Source organism: Otolemur garnettii, unplaced genomic scaffold (assembly GCF_000181295.1).
Source record: "Otolemur garnettii isolate 467f Iridium unplaced genomic scaffold, OtoGar3 scaffold00051, whole genome shotgun sequence".
NCBI classification, from domain to species: domain Eukaryota; kingdom Metazoa; phylum Chordata; class Mammalia; order Primates; family Galagidae; genus Otolemur; species Otolemur garnettii.
The window spans coordinates 4,383,563-4,399,780 of NW_003852446.1; the positions used below are offsets into that span (position 1 = coordinate 4,383,563).

Here is a 16,218-nt window from a genome sequence, read left to right on the forward strand (position 1 = left end):
ACTGCAAAAAATAAATAAATAAATAAAGGCATGTTCTCCTTTTACACATGTTAATTCTTCAAAAGATTCTCCGAGAGTGTCCTCTGACAGTGGTTCTATAGCATAATACAATTCTTGAAGATAATGTTTTTCAAAAGCAAGTAACAAAGTATTTTCAATTTCTCTCCTTGAAAAGAAAAGTTCAAAATGTGTTGCGCAAGTTAGCTGTCATAATGGAAATGACATGAAACGCCCACCCGGACGCTCTGCCTACCTGCCTCATCATGCACTGGAGAAGGCCTCGCATCAGCTTCACCACGTTCTGTGGAAATGAAGCAGAATCCGAAATAAGCCCAGGGTCCTTGCTCCAGGAAAACCGCCTCCTGCCTGGCCTGGCGACTTCCCTGAAATGGCAGGTCCCCAGCACACACGAGGGTTCTGACAGTGCACATTACCTCCACCTCTCCACCCGAGGACAGAGAAGGAAAATTCTTAAGGGGCTGGCTCAGATGGCATCTGCTGGCTCTTCAACTCCGTGATTCCTTGCTGACATTTTAACAACACAATGTTTAGAAGCCTAGTACTCTAGTGCTTTTTGTCACATTTCTTAGTAATTTATTTTTGTTACACCAAGGATGAATTAAGTCCATCATGCTTGCCCAGAAGTAATGATGTTTTGCCAAAATAGCCATTTGTGACAACATTACTGGGCTATTGAGTAAAGTTCTTACAAAACACGAATGGCTGCCAAGGTTTCTTAATAATATGATGTATTGCAAACAAGCACTATTATTATTATCATCATTATCAATAATAACAACAATGTCATATGAATCAATCAGACACTATGTCCAGGCATTGTACAAAACATTTTAATTGCTTGCATTATCTCTAATTCCTGCACTAGCCTGATGAGGGGGATTGTATTATTACCCCACTTTCTAGAAGAGGAAGCTGAGGCCGAGAGAGATGAAGTAATGTTGCTAAAGTCTCCCAGTTGGCGAGGGGCGCAGCAAGGACAGAGCCAGGCAGGAAGATGCCAGGGTTCGAGCTCTTAACCGATATATGTTGCCTGCCACTTCTTCCACAATTCAGGCCTGCTTAAGGACTGGTCTTAATAGTCCTGTTCAACACCCTATAAAACACGACTTCACAAGTGGCTAGAGAATGGGATATTCTGTAGATCAAAGAAGTCTGGCCAAAAGAAGTTTCCACCCCAGGGCATGAACATCTCTCTCAAACGATGCACATGGTAGGCAGGGGACGGCAAAGTGATGGGCCCTGAAAATTGATTGCCAGTGAAAAGTCTGAAAGGGATGGTCCCTCAGATCCTTCTAATTCTAAACTCCTAGGATTCTAGGACATAATCTCGCCTTATGTCATAAACTCTGCTGGGGCAGAAAATGTTCCCTCATAATTACAGGGCAAAATTAACAGTGTTAGATGCTATGATTAACATTTCTTACACCACATAGCAAACATTTGTTAATTAATTTCCCCTGAAATAAAGTTGTTTTCCATTAGAAGTAGTACAGAGATTCCCAACTGGGGATGATATTACCACCCCCCAGGGGTGGAGACATTTTCATTGACGATGATGATGGCGGTGGGAGCTGCTAGCATTTAGGGAGTAGGGGCCAGGGACCCTAAATGTCTGGCAGTGCACGAGACAGTCTCACACAATGAAGGACTGAACCTCCCAAGCCCCAAATGCAATAGCATCCTTGCTGAGGATCACTGGAAGGTTCCTGGGTTATTTTCTACTCACTGTACAGCAAAAGGCATTAGCCAACAATGAGGCCGGCTCGTTCTCACTATTGTTAGTCAAGGGGCAGCCAGCTGGGTCAACCTTAACCCAAGCCACAGAGGACTGCGTGTGTGTGTTTGTGTGTGTGGTGTGTAAATGGGCACCGCTTTATTTTGTCTCAACAAGGATGGGAGATCTGTAGGACATTAGTGTCAAGTTATACTATTACACGAATGATTCACTTACTTAAAAGTCATATGACTTCTTAGAGGAGCATTTGATGCTTACTTTATGCCATTTTAAAAATTACCTCTACTTGCCTTCCCCTCAAGTCCGGGTGATTTTGTCACCTCACACTCAGCACATCTGGTCAAATCCAAACCCTCTTTCCACTGTCAAGCTCCTTTTCATAGCCTCCCCCTGGCTGTCAAGCTTCCCTCACGCTGCCCATCACTCAGGCCCACTTTGTTCGCTATAGACAAGCACCGACTGGGCTGTAAAAACTCTTCTGGGACTCAGCGACCCACTGAATGGGAAAGGTCTGAATCACAGATGGATCCCAAGGTCTCCCACACCAAGAGAATGATACTTGAATATTTCAATGTCATCACTCAAAACACTCAGAAAATGCCTCCTGTGTTCAGGGACAGATTATTTTCTTATCAACTCAATCACGACAAATCTTTGCTTTGGTGGGTATCTTGGTTTCTGATTTTGGAAAAAATAAAAGGACTTTGTTATGTAGCAGGATGAGTAACATGGACACAAAAACTAGACAGCACAAATTTGGTTCAAAATTAAAGGCTGAGCATAAAATTAATAAGACTTCTTTCCTGGAATGGCTCAAATAAAAAGGTTATTTTTAAGGGAAGTTTCAAAAATATTTTCAGCAGTGGCACTAATGTTTGGATAAATATTCTTTCAATGTGACTATTCTGAATTTGGAATGTGTAGCTCTGGTGAGCTGATTTTTAAAAAACAATCATATTGGTTTATAATGATGTCTTGTATAGAAATATGTATAAAATGGACAGAGGCCAGGAATAGTGGCTCACACCTGTAATCCTAGTCCTCTGGGAGGCTGAATAGGAGAATCGCTTGAGCTCAAGAGTTAGAGACCAGGCCTAGCAAGAGCAAGACCCTGTCTCTACTAAAAATAGAAAAACTAGCTGGGTGTTATGGCAGGCACCTGTAGTCCCAGCTACTAAGGAGGCAAAGGCAGAGAAATAGCTTGAACCCAGGAATTTGAGGTTGCTGTGAGGTAGGCTGATGCCACAGATCTCTAGCCTGGAGATTCTTATCTCAAAAACAAAAAAAAAAATTGACAGAGCATGTGTGAGTGCAATGTAGCCTAGTCAGGCAAATTGATACTTAGGGGTTAGGAATTTGGATGCTTTCATTTCTTACTTGATATGATATATATATATATATTTTGAAACAGTCTCACTCTGTTTCCCTGGGTAATGTGTCATCAGAGCTCACAGCAACCTCAAACTCTTGGGCTCAAGTGACCCTCTTGCCTCAGCCTCCCAAGTAGCTGAGATTAAAGGAACCTGCCACCATGCCCAGTTAGTTTTTTAGAGACAGGCTCTTGCTCTTGCGCAGCTGGTCTCGAACTCATGAGCTCAAGCAATTCACCTGTCTCAGCCTCCCAGAGTGCTGGGATTACAGGCGTGAGCCACTGCACCAGGCCTTTATTTGATGTGATTTTTTTATATTATTATTTTATGAAGGGAAAAAGCTCAGAAAGACGAGTGTGAGATTGAGACCATCTAAGTACCTCCCCCAAATACTCTACAGCAGAAATGGAAGAGGGGGCTGCCCCAGACTGTTCTGCACACACAGCGACTTCCTCCTGGGTTTTTTAGTTTGAGGAAAAGGAGCTAAGCAGCCAAGATACAGCCAGCAGTCGCCATCACCTGTTCCAGTTCGTAGGCCTTGGCCTTGTCTTCGTCGCGATCCGCGTTCTTGCGGTAGGCCATGCCCAGGCCCCACACGGCCAGGATGCTGTAGATGTTGTCCCGCACCCAGGCATCCTTCTGCTCATGGCTGGCTGACAGCAGTCCCGTGACCGGATTCTATCAGAGAAGAGACACAAAATGGCTTGGCACCACTCTTCACATAGCTCCTGGGCACAGATACTCACCCTAAAGGGGTGCGTCAAGTTGGTAAAGCATTGAACCTGGGAGCAAGAAACCTGGATGCAGAGTCACACCCTACTTTCTAGATCTGTGTGCCCATGGAAGCCACATCCCTGATCTGGGCCATCCAGATACTTCATGTGTCTGAAAAGAAGGCACCCAGTCAGAGCACATCTGGGAGCCCGATTTAGCTACGGTGTCCCTGGTGTTGAAAAGGGCCCCTGAGTCACTCAAAAGCCAGACCTTCCCATGGAAAAAAAAAAAAAAAAACAACCAAAAACCAGAAAACAAAACTGTCACACATGTTCACAGCAGCATTATTCCTAACAGCCAAAAGTGGAAACAAGCCAGCTGTCCATCAGCTGATGAATGGATAAACAAAATGTGGTCGACACAAACAATGCCACATTATTTGGCAGAAAGAGGAAGTACTCCTACACGACATGGGTGAACCTTGAGAACATTCTACTAAGTTCAAGAAGCCAATTGCAAAAGGCCCCTGATTATGAGATCCTATTTGCATGAAATGGCCAGAATGGGCAAATCCATGGAGACAGAAAGCAGATTAGTGGCTGCCTGGGCTGGCAGCCGAGGTGGAGTGGGGTAGGAGTAGCTGCCAAGAGGCTTTTCTTTCTTCTGGAGGTGATGAGAAGGGTCTAAAATCGATCCTGGTGATGAATTTGCAACTCTGTGAATAGACTCAAAACCATCCAATTGTACATATCAAGAAGGTGAATTGCGTGGTAAATAAATTATACCTCAACACAGCTATTAATTTTTTAAAAGCCGGTCCTAATAAACTCTGTGCCTAGAAATAAAATGGATAAGAGAGAAAAAGAATCACATAAAGATAAAGCCTCTGTTGACTTTTCCTAAAAAAGATACAAAGAAATATATATCTAATAAAAGGCATCATAAAGTTAGAACTTTGGCCACTTATAAAAGTATATTAGTGAGACTAGGTGACAGAGTGATACCTTGTCTCTCACAAAATAAAAGAAAACAAAAAACATTACTCAAAAGGGTACCGAGGGCTCATGAAAAAACTTCTCTGTGTACTTTCAGTGATAATGCCAAGGTTATTAGGTAAAAAATACTGGCATCAGTTCACACGTTCCCACTTAAGGAATTAAATGTGTGACTTTCGCCTTTGATTTACGCCCTCCACAAAACATCTAAAACCCAACTGATATTACCCTCAGGGACAACAGCATCCAATGTGCTGACATAGTTCTACAGCCAGCAGCTATGAATATTTAAGTCGGCCAGAACTGAAGTCTAGGAATGGCCTAAGAAAAGTACAAGTCTTTATTCAGTAGTGGACTACTAATGTTTTTTTTTCAAAAATCGCCCTTCAACAATGCACAACATAAGCATCTCTATCTGTTCTGAAGCCTGTTGGGTAAGCCCGGGACAGGAAATCATCAGGAGATCCAGAGTAAGAACTCAGCCTCTTCCTGACAGCCCCACCAAGCGTGAGTCCACCGAGATAAGCAACCTTCCAATGATACAGAAGTAGCTCTTTCTCAGAGCACTAAGTGTGGTTTGGATTACAAAATATCACCGTCCTGTTAACCGAAAGCCGTCTCTTTTATTCCTTGGTTTGGGCTTAACTATTGGAGTGGACAGTCCGTGCCCACCCAAACCTAAACAGTCTGTCCCCTTCATTCAATGACAGAGATGCAGTCTGTTTCGGGGGCTCCCCATATTCAACACTACACACACACATGTCACATAAAATTAGGATGTTACTTCATTTGGCACAAGGAATATTTATGACTTGCTTCCCTCTTTAGGTCTATAAAAAAATCCTAATAACAAAAGGCTACCTTCCCTGATGCCATCTTGCAAGCTAAACGCAGGCAACCCCAAACCGTGGGAAGTAGGTGGGGGGATGTGTCCAGGCTAAGTCTGTGGTTTCAGATGTGATCGTTTTAACCATATGCTGCTTCCCAATCTTTTATAAATATGGTTTTTAGTTATATCCATGCCCATGAATAACTCTGGAGAAATGGACAATCATTTACATATCCCTTTGCCAGTTGTCTTTTTTTTGTTTCTCTTTTGCTTGGCTCCCTCCTCCCCTCGCATGAGCCATCGCATAAACACAGCCCTTGTATATTTTTTCTCTAAGCTTCTAAAATCAGACTTGATATATGTATATAGAATATGCTTATGCACGAATTCCTGTTCATGACGTGTCCAGTCCTTTACCCTTTTGACGGCTATTCATTTGTTTTCCGAGGTTTTTATTTTAATTTGCCCCTACAAAAGACTGCAATAAATATCCTTATAACATCTCTTCTTGTCAATGGTGCTTTTATTTCTATAAGAAATAATCCCCCAAATGAGACTGCTGGGTTGACAGGTTACATGCACATACACTTTTCATTGGAATACGTAGTCCTCATCCCTGCCAGCCACCTTATCAATGTTTTCAATTTTTTGTCCGTTTGATGGGTGCAAAGTGGTATCTCAACACTAGTTTTATTTTTTACATTTTTATTTCCCTGACTAGCTGTGAATTTAAGAAGGTAGCCACTCTTTTTTGTGTGTGAGTGTGGCATTGACTTTGCTCTTCTGTGAGCTAATTTCTGGTACTATCTCACTATGTCTACCTACAAAGAAAGACAAGCTTCCAGGTACCAGGTTTTAAGAGCACAGGCTCTGGGATCAGACCGTGGTGAAGTTCAAAGCTTGACCACAACCCAGCTGTGTGACCTTGAGCAAGTAACTCTGGCATCTCCACCTGTAAAATGGGATAACTTGCCTACCCTTCGTAGGGCTCTTAGTGAAGATTAAATCAGTTCATTCTTATCAAGATTTGTGGACTGTGTCTGGCACACATAAGGGCTCAACAACTGGTATGTTTAATATTATCGACCTATTTGAACAGCTTTCATTCACCTTCTTTCTTTTTCATCAAATTATAATAATTTCAGGTAATCAGATAAAGATACATGGCTGGGGAGGAATCTGCAAGTGAGCTTGATAGAACCATCATTTTTGTTCGGAAGAAAAGCAAATGAAAGAGAAGGCGTGCCTTCTTTTTATCTTTACTGTAAATCTTGCTCGTGGAGATATTTTACACCCCCCTGACAACTCTGCGCCCTCTCCGCGCTCAGGCCTTGCCTTTCCCCTTCACGTTTAGCCCTGAATTTTGTTCATTCATGTAAATCTCTCCTTCTGTTTTACTTTACCAAGCTTTCTGTGTGCTGTGCCCCCCCCACCCCAAATAATGACTAAATTACTATCGGTGGAAAATTCTGTAATGATATCCACTCGTCCACTCAACAGCTATTTCCTGTGGTGACCAGATGTGGGGTCACGAAGGACAGGGCCATTTATAATGAGCAGGAGACATCACGGGACAGGCTCAGTGGAGATAGCATGAACCCACACTGATACTGAGCACCTGTGCTTCAGGCAAACTTGACACTGATATCCTTCAACTCTACGAGAAGAGGCCCAAGACAGATGAGCCTGATACAAACTGCATTTCATCGAGGGCAAGGGGCCAGCAGCTGCTCAGATCGTCCTTTAGCTATTTATTTATAGGAGGCTTTATTCTTTTGGCAGATCCTCTCAGTCATTACAAATATTGCTACACTGTTAGTAAAAAATATATGTTTCTCTGTAAAGCATTAAAAAAGAAATTCCAAGGAGATGGCTGAGGTCTCAGCTCAAGTATCTCCAAAGACACTGTTGTCCATCCCCTGACCTGTGTTTTTTCTTCGTCGTTTCTCAGATCAATGCCATTTTCTGTTTGAGCTTCTGTGAGGCAAACTTTTTTGTAGGGTCAGATTTCTTCAGAGCCAAATCCTGGAACCCACACGTTCCTCTGATGCTCTAAATGCAGCTGGACATCTTTTACCTCCAAGGTGCTGGCCTTGTGATGTCAAGCAAGCCGGCAGGTTACTGTCACCACACTCTCGATAAAATCATCAGCAATCTGCAGCAGACGTACTCCTGTCTCTGGCGTGCCTGATATCTTTACCACTATAGGGCTGTTGGCCGTGGAGCCTTGTGGAGGGGCGCTGGCTGGTTCCAGTTTTATGGATGAGAAGTTGGAGAGGTTGATTAGGGCAGAGGGACCAAACTGGTTCATAATCTGCCAAGCTTTGGACTTCAGCTCATAGAGCTTATTAAGATCCTGCTTCTTTTGGGAGCTGTAAGCACCAAGGCCAATCAAAGGCCATAGTGTCTTGTCTCCCCATGATATGTGGAGACTGCCCCAATGAAGACTTTGTCTCGGCAGCTGGTCGGATTGCACAGCCCTCCCCCACTTCAGCCATTTACTTGCCCCTCTTTCCTTCTTCACCTCTTCTACTTGCTAATCTAGGGAAAGTGTCCTTGTCAGCTTCTGTGATGAGGAAAAAAGGCATGCCCTGAAGACCCAGAATGCCTTGGGCCCAGGGCTTGACCCTTATGCTCTGCTCTGGCAACAAATATCCCTAAAATTTCAGTGGCTTATTACAACAAACATTTGTTTCTCATCCACGCCTTGTGTCTATCCCTGGTCGGCTGTGGTTCTGCTCTATGTTATCTCTCCTCTAGGAACCAGGCTACTGGGGCAACTTGTATTTGAAACGCTGTCCATCTTGTCCAAGGAAGACACAGCAAACCACAAAAGTCTGTTCACCATCAAGATGTAACAATCCAAAACGTATATGAACCTAACAAGAGGTAAAGGAATAGACACACAGATGAACAGAACAGAACGGACAGTACAAAAATAGAGCCCCACAAAAAGGACAAACCACTTTCCGACAAAGACTTAAAGACAATCCGAGGGAGAAAGAACAGCCTTTCAAACAAATAGTGTTGGGACAACTCGATGCAGGGAAACAAACCAATTTAAACTCTACACCTGGATTTCCAGGCTTGCCAGGAAACTATCTTGTTCTCAGCAATTCCTCGGATAAGTTATGAGATTGGGGCCTGTTGTAGTAAGTATAATTTTTAATCCTCTACACCTTAGACCAGTATGGAGAATATTGCCATCTCAACCGTGATGAGTCTTCTGATCCATGAACATGGGTTATCTTTCTGACATAATGTTAAGCGTCATCCCACGCTATAAGCTTCCTAAAGGCAAAGTTTGTCTTTCTTATGTATCCCTCTAACTCAAAGTCCTGACCTAGTTAGGTGCTGAATAAATAAATAAATAAGCAAATGTATAATAAAGGTTATATTTTTTACTAATTTATATAGTTGGAAATATCTATTCAAAGACACTTAAAAGTATAGACATCCTCTATCTATCTATATATTTGCATTATGCATAGCTAATGCGAGTGATTTGACATTTAAGAATGCTCACTTTATTATTACACACATTTTCCTGTTCGGGCTTTCAGAAACCCTGAAAAAGCAAATCAGACACGCACATCATGAACCTTGCGAATGGTTCAAGGACGGAAAGAAAGCCTCATTTTCACTTTAAAAGTAGAAAAGTGGACAAAACCAGGGAGCTGCTTCAAGCACAGGAAATAGTTTATTGCTAAACTCAGAGATGAGATGGGTGAAATTGCGAACAGTAACCTCACAGGGCAGAGACAAAGTTTAAGGAGGCAGAAGTTGGGCGCGGGGGTACAGTGGTGGTGGGTGACCAGGGAAGATAGGGCACACGACTTCCTGGGGTGTGGTGTGCACGTGTAGTTTGAAAACATATTCACCATTATCATTTTCTATTTCTAAAGTGAAAACAAAAAACTCAAGCCTTCACCATACGAGCTTGAGGAAATAGCACTTACACAATCTTCCGGACCGGTGGTGATACAGAGATGATTCCCAAAGCAATCAGGGGATGGAGTAGAATTTTAACAGCAGAAGGGAGCAGAGAAATTGAAATGATGACAGGCTGCCCTTTAGTGAAGGCGGGCATGTGAGGGGAGGGCCCGGTGAGGGATGCACAGTGAGTGCTGAGCCAATACTTAGGTCAAAACAAAGTAGATAGAATTCAACAAGAATTCATTTATTAGACCCACGTGTTTCATAAATGTTTGCTGAACTAATTTTATTAGCCATCTCCCACACTGAGCTGACTTGGCTCCCTTAACACATACACCCCACCCCTGGGACCCTGACAAATCTTTAAACAGAGTGTCTCCTCTCTTCTCTTTGCTAAGTCGTCCCCCACCCGAGCAGCCACCCTGTGATCCAGCCACGGCCTGCCCAACACTTAGGTACAAGAAGATTCAACTATACGACTCAAAGTTTCAACACAACCTACCAACTGTGTCTGAGTACAATTTACCAGTAAGCTGATGCTGTGTTAACAGATGTAGAATTTCCAGGACAGGGGAAAGCAGAGTCCCACTGAACCTCCAGCCTGGCTGAGCACATCCGGGTTATTCTGTTGTTGCAGGACTAGCGAATGGAAACCAACAGACTCCCACCAAACATGATAGGGGAAGGGATTTTATTTGCCAGCGGGGAAACTAAGCAGGCCATCAGTCTTCAAGTAATGAGCCCCCTGATCAGCTCTATCCCTGTCCTTTTATTGGACTCACAAGTAGACAAAGGAACTGCCATATCATTTCTCACTGGAGGTGTCTAATCACGTGCAGGGTTTACAGAAGCAGAAGTAAGCAGTGTTAGTTTCAAGGAACCAGGAAGCTAAGTTATACAAATTCTTAAGGGCTGGGTTACCATGGAGAGGACCCTGTGGGAGTGTCCTTGGGCCTCTCTGAGAAGCCTTTCTTTTTTTTTTTAGACTTTACTTTTCCCGGATATCCTTCCTCTCTATTACGGCCAATCACTGTTTTTTATTTATTTATTTGAGACAGAGTCTCACTTTGTCACCCTTGGTAGAGTGCTGTGGCATCACAACTCACAGCAACCTCCAACTCTTGGGCTTAAGCGATTCTCCTGCCTCAGCCTCCCAAGTAGCTGGGACCACAGGCGCTTGCCACAATGCCTGGCTATTTTTAGAGACGAGGTCTCACTATGGCTCACACTGGTCTCGAACCTGGAAGCTCATGCAATCTACCCACTTTGGCATCCCAGAGTGCTAGGATTACAGGCATGAGCCACCGCACCCAGCCCCTAATCACTGTGTTTTAAAAGGGACGTTCACTACCTAGTGGGTACCCAGAGGAGGGTGATCAGAGTGATGAAAAAGTTAAAAGCCATGTCTCACGGGAACAAGGGAAGAAAGGAGGGGTTTATAGGAGTCTTAAGGGAGAGGAAGGCAGGGAGAGCAAGGCAGCTGCTTCAAAGAGCTAAAAGGTTGTCCTCTCAAAGAGGGATCTGATGTTTTTTCCACCACTGAACTCTTCAGGTTTCAACTCAGTGTGAGAACTTTCTAACATTTAGAACCATCCAAACAGAATGGACAGGGTCAGAAGTAATGTGGGCTTAGTCTCTGGTATTATGTGGGCAGAAGGACCCTGAGATCCATCTCACCCAGGAGGCACCGTGATTAAGAGCGTGGACCCTGCTTGGCGTAAGACACCTGTGGGTTCAAATCTCTGCTCTGCTACTTACACGGCATGTTATCTTGGGCAACTTACTTAAATGCTCTGGACCTCAATCTCTCTTTCTATAAAAAAGAGAGTTCAAATCAGAAGAGCCAGTGTTCCCTTGGGCCCCTCACTTCCTCCCCTGCCCTGATGGAAATGCTGCTGCCTCTGCCTGTCCAGTACCTGTTCCCTCTTTGTCTGGTGATGGCCTATAATTCCTCCTGTTCTGACTCAAGTGTGGTTCAGGTGGGGCTGACCTTGCCTCTTGGCTCTGGCCCTAGGCCCAGGTACAGGGAAGGCTACATGATCCAGGCCTGGCCAATCTGGGCATGGCTCAGGGATGGGCACACAACCCGAGCTGGACCAACCGAGAGCCATCCTCAGTCAGGACTTGCACTGGAGCCACTATAGAAAAAGTCCCCACCACAGGGGATGAGCCTGCCAGCCATTAAAGCCACTCAGGTCAAACAGAACCAAACAATATAAAGAGAGGCACTGTATTTGATGATTTGAGCTCCTGAATTCAGCCATGTCTGAATCTAGAACAATTCCCTGGACTTTTCATTTATTTACACAATAAATTCTCTTTTGTGCTTAAGGGCTATTGGGAGTGACTGTCATTTACAACAGAAAGAATCCTGACAAATACAACCACGAATGCTGATATGGCCATGGGGAACTAGAGACTAAAAACATTTATTTGGTGCTATACTAAAGACGCACCGCAAGATTGAGGCCACACTAAGGCCAACCACAGACTTGATGGTAGCACCAAACTACTTACGTCTAACAGTTTGCAATTCAATTTCTAGCTGGAGGGCACAGAGACAAATGTTGTCATCTACCAACCAGAAATGGAACAGAGAGTACAAATTCCCTGTCCCCTACCTCGGTCCCACAAGAAAACTGGAATTGCTCCTTATTGATCTCCTTGCCTCTAGAACTGGTTCCTTCTGATCCATCTTCCACAAAGGGTGGTCACAGAAGACTCTGCTGCCCTGCTCAGAATTCTCCAGCGCCTAAAAGGTAGATGCTAAATCTTCTAGATTGTCATCTGAGAGTCCTGTGCCAGCTCTTCTCACATCCAGCCTAATCACCCGACACTCTCTCCTTAGACCCCAAGAGCACACGTTCTGGGCTCACACTTCCTGGCCTGCACACACGCTCACCCCACCACCACCACCACTTATTCTCCTTTAGACACCCCCTCCTCTGGGAAGCCCCCAGGGTCAGAGGTGAGAAGCCTCAGGCCAATTTCTATCCTCAGGCTTTTTTCCTTTGGATTAAGAATCACTAAGTATATGTCCCCAACTTGCTCTGTTCCAAGGAAGGAAATTACAGTTCAATGATTCAAATGAAATACACGGAAGAGACCAGGATCGATGTTGAAAATACATGATTACTCACTACTGCCCCCCCATGACGGCAAGGCAAAAAATAGAAAGTAAAATGTCCTATTACAAAAACCCCCAAATGGGTTCACTTGTTGTACCAGAATTTTATTCTAGCAACTAGCTTTTAAAATATTAGAGGATGTGGGGAAGGCCAATGTTTTAGACTTGAGACATGTTTTGAAGGGAGAATTATAATAGCATTTATTTTAAAATGAGTGCCTCTCTAGGTGTGCAGATAACACTTTCTTTGTACATTGGTTTCAGGCATCCTCAAACTACGGCCCGCGGGCCACCTGCAGCCCGCCTAGGACATTTATCCGGCCCACCGGGTGTTTTTGCCACCACTGCCTGTCCTGCTTAGCAGCCGACTCGTCCTGGGGCCCACAGTCTGGCCCCCCAACGGTTTGAGGGTCAGTGAACTGGTCCCCTGTTTAAAAAGTTTGAGGACCCCTGGTTTAAATGATAGATTTTGTACAATTTGGTAAATAAACCTCAGGTGGTTCAGAAAATAATCTTGAAACTACGAGTTCTAATATGCTTCATGCTTTACCTGAGGGGATCACAGGTGTGCAATTCTCACTTTCAAATGATGTCAATCTCTAAATTGCTGCTTATTAGATTTTCCCCCTCTGGGTTTATAAATAACACACAAGCTGCAAGCTGTCCTGGGCCTGGGTATTTGCACCATCTGATATGACTGAATGATGGCTAACAGGGACATAAACTGGGCAGGAGCCAAGCATTGCAGGCTGCGTTCCCTTCCCTCCAAATCCCAACGCTCTTCTTAAAACTTTCCTTCGCAGAGACTGCTCTGGGCTCCTTAGCTACAATCAAATGTGCAAATGACTTTACCACTCTCCTAGGAGACTTTAATTCTTTGCCTCTCTTGCCAATTCTCGTGGTAAGGAGGGGGGTTACTGAGCTGCCAGGCCTCCGCCTAGTGATACACAAACTTACAGAACATATTCAACTTGGGGGAGAGGGGCTGTCAGTTTCCTTCTAGTTGACACCTGAAATTTTAGTATCAATGGATGGCTGGGTGCTGTGTTAGTGAGCTTTCACCTGAACAGGGGTATTGCAGATGTCACTGTTTGCTATGCTCAATTATAAGATTGATTTCTACTCTGGAAGTTTCAGGTTCGCGTTCAGGTTCAGGTTTGGAGCACAGAGATATCACATATCACTCCACATCTCGGCTCTGTATGTCTCCAGAGGATCTGCTAGAAGTCCATGGATGGCTTTGGGAAGGGGAGAAGGCGGGGAGAAGAGACTTTTGAAATTTTTGTGTGAGCACTCTTCTTGAGAGAGGAGAGGATATGCAGCCCTCATCAAAATCTCAAGTAGATCTGTGTTAACCCATTTTGATTAAGAATCATTTCTCTAGATATATTTTATGAGCATTAATTACGTTTCCCCTGCCGACTGTGAGACAGGTATGATATTTATTGGACTAATAGTGTGATACCTAAGTGACAAGGAACACTATGGCAGAACTAAATTTAGTGGAACATTTAAAGAAATAGCCCATTCACGTTTCACTATTTTAACACACAAAGCAAAGAGAATGCAACTTTATTTGCTATTCACAGCAATCTGTAGTAAAGTATCTATGTCCATTCTTTTGACCTGGCCCGAACAAGACAGAGTGTTGACCACAGGGCTGTCAGCTCAGGAGAAGGATGACTTTGAAAAAAAGTCCCCTTAACTCTCTTGCCTGTGGTTCCTTACCTGGAAAAGGCGATTATGTGATCTAAGATGTTCTTTTGAATCCCTGTAAAGGTTGAAACCATTGTAAATCTCTCCCTGTGTGGGTTATTGCAGTTCTTGATTTGAAAATGGCAGATTCAAGGACTTTTTTTCTTTGAATGACTCAAATGTTTTTATCTGACACTAAACTGTTTAAAGGCTATCCTGAAAAGGGCACAATAAAAACTTCCCTCTTTGCGGCACCCGAAAAGAACTGAGGTAGGACGGACAGAAGGCAGGACCCCAGGTTATATGAGGAAGGAGAATGCGCCATCCATGGACCACTCCTTTCCTTGACTCCATACGTAGACTGACAACCATTTGTCATAGTCCCTCTCCAGCCAAGGACTGAAAATGTCCTTACCCTGCCCCCATTCCGCAGCGCTAACCCAGAATTTGGGTGCTTGTCCTTGGGAGGAGTATTCTAAAAGTCTTTTTGGATCATTAAGAACATTCTTTAAGGCTCGGCGCCTGTGGCTCAATCGGCTAAGGCACCAGCCACATACACCTAAGGTGGTGGGTTCGAATCCCCAGCCCGGGCCCACCAAACAACAATGATGGCTGCAACCAAAAAATGGCCAGCGCTGTGGCGGGCGCCTGTGGTCCCAGCTGCTTGGGAGGCTGAGGCAGGAGACTCGCTTGAGCCCAGGAGTTGGAGGTTGCTGTGAGCGTGATGCCATGGCACTCTACCCAGGGGGATAGCTTGAGGCTCCATCTCAAAAAAAAAAAAAAAAAAAAAGAACATTCTTTAATACAAGTAAAACTCAACAAGTGCTAGCTTTTTTAAGGTTGGAATGTACAGACTCAAACTATATTTAAAAAAGAACTTTATGTAGTCTGATATTTTAAAATTCATTGGTCCTTTGAATGGATCATTTGCCCATATGTGATTTCACAACAATCAAGCATTGGCCATTTGGAAAATATCAGTTCACTGAGTTATGCACACGTTTCCTTATACAATATTTAAAAAATCACATTTGTTAATATCACTACCAATCCCATCAGAAAAGTTTTTAAGCAACAGGAAGCTACTGAGCTCACAGTAGCAGATAGAAGTTTCCCCCAAACGTCATTTCAAATAAAAGTTCAAATTTTATCATTGGCAACAAATATTGTCAGTTGTTTCCCTTGAAGCAACAGGCTCACTTTGTTCATCTCTGAGAAAATGCCTGCCAAATGCCCTGAATAACCATTGTTTGTCAATCTTTCCAGTAAAAATGGTGTTTCAAGGGGGAAACACCCTGCTAAGCCAGCTCACAACTCAGGCAATCGTGCAAGTGATTTTCCTAGAGACAGCCATTCTACTCCGGCGTGTAGCAGAAGCGCTCTGAACTACTTCTCACTTCAACACACAGTGTATCTTAAAGATGGGATCGGATTTTTAAAATAAAACATTTTATTGCTTCAACAAGAGCACTGTTAACTGCAATTGGCATTTTTTTAAAACTGTGAATATACGGCTCTTAGTATAGTTTGGAGTCACTGCCTTGATTTGTGCTGAGACACCAGCCTCCTATGATCACTGCAAATGTCAACACAGTGAAAAAGGCAGATAAAAGATGGAGACTTTACATCTTTTGTGTAAAGCTGGATGGAGCTGGAACACATTCTTCTTAGTAAAGCATCCCAAGAATGGAGAAGCAAGAATCCAATGTACTCGATTCTGATATGAAGCCAGTAGACCAGCGGTTCTCAACCTGTGGGTTGCGACCCACAGGAACCGTATTAAAGGGTCATGGCAT

General features: G+C 43.8%; 1 protein-coding gene and 1 pseudogene across 4 annotated transcripts in view; both read right to left on the reverse strand.

Moving 5' to 3' along the window:
* PHKA2 (phosphorylase kinase regulatory subunit alpha 2) overlaps positions 1–16,218 on the reverse strand; it is an 85,443-nt gene that overhangs the window by 54,441 nt on the left and 14,784 nt on the right. For all 4 annotated transcript variants that reach the window (XM_023514364.1, XM_023514365.1, XM_023514363.1 and 1 more), the window contains exons 2-3: positions 3,646–3,804; positions 254–301 (exon numbers count right to left, since the gene is read on the reverse strand). In XM_023514364.1, the coding sequence (XP_023370132.1) occupies positions 254–301; positions 3,646–3,804 (207 nt within the window). The remainder of the gene's footprint in view (positions 1–253; positions 302–3,645; positions 3,805–16,218) is intronic.
* LOC111725986 lies at positions 5,247–7,975 on the reverse strand (annotated as a pseudogene).